This window comes from Loa loa (genome assembly GCF_000183805.2).
Source record: "Loa loa unplaced genomic scaffold supercont3.124, whole genome shotgun sequence".
Classification (NCBI taxonomy): domain Eukaryota; kingdom Metazoa; phylum Nematoda; class Chromadorea; order Rhabditida; family Onchocercidae; genus Loa; species Loa loa.
Genome location: NW_018108304.1, coordinates 118,218 through 124,783, shown reverse-complemented (window position 1 = coordinate 124,783; position 6,566 = coordinate 118,218). Strand labels below are relative to the sequence as shown.

The following is a 6,566-nucleotide window of genomic DNA, read 5'->3' as shown; positions in this document are numbered from 1 at the left end:
AGTTAGATTAAATTTGCTTTTTATCGGCTGGCATCTCGATTCGATTTAGAAGGTCTATTTAGCCATGTCGGGCTACCGCTCTATTGCTGGGATGTATTGTATCAGATAACCTAGTAAATATATCTAGGTTACGTGAAGTACTCAATTCGTTTTTTAAACCATTTATTTAAAGTTATAAATCTCAACGGGAAAATTCGAATAATAAATGGCATTGCAGTCTTCGTTTAGCAGTACGTTTCGACCATCATCTAGCGATGAATGGGCAACAAGTAGAGCCCCAGCAACTGATCCAACCCCAGATTGGAAACGAAAACTTGAAGAAGCTGCCGAAGCTGTTAACCGACAAGTTGCAGCTTCGATTAATAGTGATTTTAATATTCATGAAGGTATCTTACTTCGACAATAAATGAAAGAATGGGAGAAAAAATGATTTTCAGGGCTATAATCTGCCAAGTTTGTGAAAGAACAGATTAAGATACTTAGCTAACTAGTAGTGCATGGTGCAGAACTCTGCAGTTCGAAAAGATCAGGTTAATGTGAACGCACTTCTTAAATTGTTGCTTGTAAAAGTCAATATCTCTGATGAGTAGCAGGATGAGCGGTACAACTACTTTTTTCTGTGTTTTGTCACCGGTAGCTTTGAAGGCTTCAAAGTTCTTTCACTTTTGAATTACACTTTTTCAGGAAGCTGCAAAAAAAGTGCTGGCTCTAGTGACGGTCCAACTTTTGGCAGCAAGAAGAGATCACGGTGGCACTGATCTGTGAGGCATATATTCAGTAGCTACTGTTTATTGTATTTTATACATTGATAATAAAAATATGGTCTTTTGAAATGTTGTAGAGGAACGGCAGAAAATCTTGTAACGAGCAACCGTTTATGATTATGCCAAATTTGAACCCAGGACATATGGTTATGTTCTAATTTTGGATCTGTTTTTGTTGCAGTGAAAAGGTGCAAAATAATTGCTAACTGTCAGTTAGAAATATGTAATGTATAATTACGACGTTTTGTTTTGAATTACAAGTAGCACGAATATGGACAAATTTGGGGATAGTATGGAAATCAGTGAGTCTCATGATTTTAGAGGAAACTTACATCTTCCCTTTCTTTGGATGAATTTTTGTTGCTGTTTCCTTTTTCAACATTTATTATCCCTCTCTGTCACTCTTGATCTCTGATTCATTTGTAGTGTTCAAGATAATTTAAATGGCATGGCTAACACTGGTTTGCAACTTTGACAAGTGAACAATATATTGGTAGAGAAATCTCTAGTTGAATCAATTCTTTTGAGTTTTCAGCATCTGTGGTTTTGAACAATAAAGGCTCGCTCTATCAAACTTGTTTCATATCTTGATGTTTAAGGGTTGTTGTTGGTTGCTAGCAGTTTTCCGGATGACTTCTGGAACTACATAGGATTACTCAGGTTTTTATTTTGCATACGGTATTATTCGGTCCTTCTGATCTGGTGATTCCCAAAGAAAAAGGGGAACAACAAAGTGTGGAATGGAAGGAAAGATAAATTTAGTCCTAGAAAATGCTCACTGATGTTAACATTGGTTAGCGAATTTTTTTTAAGTACCTCTTATCATGAAAGGATGGATCGGTTGATTTAAAGATCTTTTTTTTATCGCTGTAGAAATCAGTAAGATAACGAAGTCTTTATTACGCGATAACAATCAATACACGAAATAATCAATATTCGATTTTTCGAATTCCGTTTTTTAGTGAGTTAATAAAAAGGACCCCGTGATGTGGAATGCACAAGATTAATATATGATTCCGATGAAACAATTAGGATTAGTTCAAACATAATTCTCAATTTACATTTCATAAATTTAAATGAGGGAGATCAGGTCTAATTTTCTGGATTCCAAATTCCGATAGACATAGTCTTCCGGCATTTCGTAGTTTGTGCCTCTGTAGCATGTATTTTTACCCTTATCTTATATCTTTGGAAGAAACAAGTAAGATCTAGTTCTGGTAAAAATAGAAATGTGTTTTTAGTGATGTGACGCATCGATTTAGAATTGCATTTTTGTGTGCCTGATAATCTTAAAGCAGCATGATTTTGCATTAAAAATATGCAAAATATATAATAAGAGTTGAGATAGATATGAGAAGGGAATAAGAACTGCTTAGAATGATTTAACTTTTTACAATTAAAAAATTTAAAAGAGTTAAATTTAATACTCTAACCTAATATTTCTTGAAATGGATGGCATACAACTTCTGCATGATTTACTATGCATGCAAACGAATATTCGATTCATTGCTTGCCATGATTTATAAAGTTTTCCTATAAGACTTGGCAATTGTACAACTTCGTGACTTGCAGCAAATAGTGTAATTACACTCCTGGAAAATTTATCATTTCTGGTGAGGATAACTTAAAAAATGAGCAAATATCAAAGCTCATTTAGAATTTCTCAATAATGATAAAAAAGAGAAATAGGCAATATGAAGGTTTATTTGAAATCTTTCAATACTGATGAAAGAGTACATAGCTAATTTCAGGATTTCAGGATTTAAACAAAAGATTACATAAATGCTTGTGTCTGATGTTTGTATTCATGATAGCAAATAAATGCGGTCAATGTATAGCATATGGTTTTCAATGCAAATCCAAATATTTTCACAATTGAGAAATTTATTGCTCGAAATATAGAACAGCTATATGATTCCATTAGGTTGGTGTTTTTCTGGAAAAGAAAAAAAAGCCTACATTTAATTTCATCATTAAATGGATATATATCCTTGATTTCTAGCTGTAGTAAGTGTATCATTACATGTAATTATCATTAATTTAATAATTAATAAACATATTTTAATGGTTATATAAAACGAGACGACGACTAACCTGAATATGTTGATCATTGGTACATTTGTAGCAATAAGTCAATACTTTGAATTTCAATTTGATTTGCATAAAAAGGCATAAAATAATGAAAATAAGTCCAAGCAAGGCTATCTGTTAATAAACATTATATTAAAAATAAATTATAAGTTAAAAGTGAAGAGAAATGAATTTCCGCTAAGAAACTTACTTCCCAGCTGTAAATGAAACCAAGAATGATGTTTGTTATCATTGATGACATGCGTCTTATCAATTCTGATAAATGCGGATGATAAAACTATAATATACAAAACATTGTTTAAATCATTATCAAATTTTCTATTCATTTATTATTTTCTATGTTAATTTTATTTCAAACATTTCATTATGATAGTATATCGGAGAGGAAAATATTAATGCTGAAGTATGAGAGGTAGCTGATGGAGAGGATTTAAAATTACTACTATGCCTTGGCCAACGTATCAATATTCTCTCGTTAGGGATACACATTGATGATATGTAATCATTTGTTATAATTATGGAAAAAATCACTATACCGAATAATCATTATACCGAATGATTGGATAGTTCTCGTAATTTTTTGATTTAATTATATAAAAGAAAAATTAACTTATAAATTATTTACTTATATTTTTGTCAAGAGAATCTTACCGATTTTGCTTCAGTTGTTAATAAAATATTTTCATCTACCAAAGTGTTGATTTTCCATTTATTGAATGGCTTCTTATCAGCTATTTTTAATAAATGACGAAACAAAATGACACGAAATGACACAGCCATATGTTCCGATGTTACAGCTATTAACAAAGTCTAAAAAAAAAAAATCCCCTAAATTAGTCTTAAATTAGTCTGATTGTGCTCCTAAGGGCTAGTTTGATTGTATATTGATTAGATCTGATTCTGATCTTCATATATATCCATATCTGCTAAGGAAGAAAGGTAATGATTAATTAATGTATGCGCATATAGTATTGACGAATTGATCAAAATTTAATGAGATAAAATTTGAAAGAGTTTAGACCTTTAAACAATATTTTGTTTAGGCTCTATTCTGTATTTGGTTGTGTCCACTGTCCTATTCATTATAACCTTTATCCTATACAAGTATTACTATTAGGTCATCTGAAGATGCAATAAGCTTTGAAAGAACAAAAATAAAAAAAATAAATGTTAACTGATGTAGTTTGTGATATGAAAACGGCGAAACCAATAATAGATAATTGAATGGCGCAAAGAGTTAAGACATGAATGCTTGGAGTGTCACCAAGCATTGCCGTGAAAATTTGTCCTATAACAATATTGTATGCCGCTTGTTCGAATCCATGTATTATGACCAGGATGAAACCAATAAGCTAGAAATGTTGAATTCGTCATTTAGTGTCATTTCATGAAGTTCATAGATCACTCGGAAATTTATCAGTTATATTCGATATCTATAACATTACAAGTTTCAGTATTTAATTTCTTGATTTTTAATTTTTACGGAAGTTCATGAAGTTCATAGATCAAATAAATTAATAATGTTATTTTATGATTGATGTCATAAATTTGTTCACAGATCTATAGATTCAATTTAATGGCTTTTTAAATGGACTAATTGCTGAGTACATTTTATAAATGCATAAAAGTTGAAAACATAAGGAAGATATGGTAAACTTACGAGAAACAATTTATGATTATGATAATTACGTAAAACACTTCTGGTGTCACTTATGAAACGTATGACAAAATTTCCTCCTGGAAAAACGATCGATTTCTTGAATGCTGGAGCGTTGATTAGTGTTACGGTTAATTCATCCAACGAATAACATCGATTGCAATATTGGGTTAGCTTGAAAGAAAAGAAAAAAAATTACATTAAAATGATTTAGGCCAAAAAAAAAAAAAAATAAGATCGAGAAAATATTTTAATATCACTTACCATAAATTGATAATCAAATTGTTGAAAATTCCTAATATACGATGCTGCATGGATAGCCTTTTTAATATGGAAATAATATGTAATAGTTGTAGAAATACTATCTGCAACGAGTACCATTGATAATACTATGATAAATATATCGCCTTTCTTTATCATTCGATTCGTATCAAGAAGATAACCACCATAACTATAATTTCATGAAAAAAAAATATGATTAGATTTGATAGAAATCAAAAATTTATTCTCAAATAAAAATTGTTAAAAGTTTTACTTTGAAAGATTCAGAATGTTTTAGGGAAAGCATTGGATAATATTATTGTTCCAATCAGTTAATTAATTTGACTTTTCGTAATTACATGAATAAGGTAAATTGAAAGGTGAAGGTGATAGAATGATCCGAAAAGCTAACAGTATTCCACAACCAATAAATGTGAAAATTGTGAATGATAGGATTCCGGAATAGGAGCTTTTCCAGACTTGATGTAAGATAGCATATCGAGTACAGGTTCTCACTTCCGATGATAATCTTATCAAATATTCATCGTTTGTAATATTATCAATGGAAGTTTTTTGTAGTAATAATTCTTTTTCCATTTGAATTGTTTGGGAAATTTTGTCGGATAAAATGACATTTGATTTCTTTGAAAGCTGTAAATTTTTTGAGTTAAAATGACCATTTTATCGTTGAAATTAAATGTTATAAGTAATTTTTGCATGTTAGTTGCAATTAAAATTTGTCACCAAAAAATGAAATTAAAATCATAAAAAAATTAAGCCTCTCATAACTAAGCCCCTTTTTTTTTCTTTTTTTTTTTATTAAACTTCCTTATAACACATTGCTATTTTCCACATATATTTTTTCAAATTTCTTGAATTTGTTAAAATTCCTCTAAAAGATATTAGGAATTTTTTTATGATTAATTCCAAAAATGATCCAGTTTACTCTTTTTGAAACTATATTCAATGCTATGACCAATGGTGCAACACTCAATATGACCAATGATAGATGAACTTCATGATAAAAACAAATTATCAGAGATGAAATGATAATTCCAATATTTCGACATTCCATCCCAAAAGTTTCCAATCCTTTCTCCACCAAACCAATATTTCTGCAATTTTTGTTTGGCCATATCAAAAATTGCATTTTTATATGTTACTGTAAATTATTACAGCGTTCTCATTTGAAGGACGTCGAATTTATGGGAGAATATTAATTTCAGATTTTCCTAATTTCCAAAATCGAATTTAAATTCGATAAAATTTGCTTGCATTTTTGTTTAAAATATCAGTTTTGTTCAAAAATAACGGAAGAAAAGTGAACTTACTCGATTACTTTTGCAATATTTTCTTCATTTAAATGTTTACATCTGTTCACTCCATCATAACACTCTTTCAAACGAATTCTAATTCTGTCGCTAAGAGCTATGGTTGACAAATGCTTAATTTAAGTTACTTGTTATTAAAAATATAAACTAAACGACAAATTTTTAAAAAACTTGATAGAATTTTAATTCAAAAATCATTACTTTTAAAATCTTTTGCATAGTTTACGATTTGAAGGAGGATTAGAACTAAATATGGAGTAAAATAAATTAAAATTTAACATTTAAAATAATTCTATGAAAAATATTCATTTAAAGTATAAATGTGACAAAATAATAATCTATTTTAATCCCATTCATAGCATACAATCTAATGTGCAATCTTTGTCATCAAATGGGATGTGTTAAAAGTTTTTTTACCTAACTAACAAGACAATATTTACGATAAGGTATGTTGTTGAAGTG

General features: G+C 29.6%; 2 protein-coding genes across 2 annotated transcripts in view; one reads left to right on the top strand and one right to left on the bottom strand.

The window, feature by feature from the left end:
* The window catches only part of LOAG_17755 (DEAD-box ATP-dependent RNA helicase 24), a gene marked incomplete at its 5' end in the record, with an annotated part of 4,547 nt that extends 3,660 nt beyond the window's left edge, over positions 1-887 (top strand). The window contains 2 exons of the mRNA XM_020450415.1: positions 218-386; positions 685-887. Of these exons, the coding sequence (XP_020305909.1) occupies positions 218-386; positions 685-758 (243 nt within the window). The 3' untranslated portion in view covers positions 759-887. The remainder of the gene's footprint in view (positions 1-217; positions 387-684) is intronic.
* Positions 888-1,856: 969 nt separating this feature from the next.
* Positions 1,857-6,217, bottom strand: LOAG_11527 (hypothetical protein; the record flags this gene model as incomplete). The annotated part of the gene is made up of 12 exons (XM_003147045.1): positions 1,857-2,052; positions 2,198-2,356; positions 2,543-2,700; positions 2,859-2,969; positions 3,046-3,132; positions 3,507-3,665; positions 4,031-4,207; positions 4,516-4,686; positions 4,777-4,963; positions 5,186-5,424; positions 5,720-5,888; positions 6,105-6,217. Coding segments are annotated over 12 exons (1,926 nt in total), but the record flags the coding sequence as incomplete, so codon positions are not given.
* Positions 6,218-6,566: the final 349 nt, after the last annotated feature.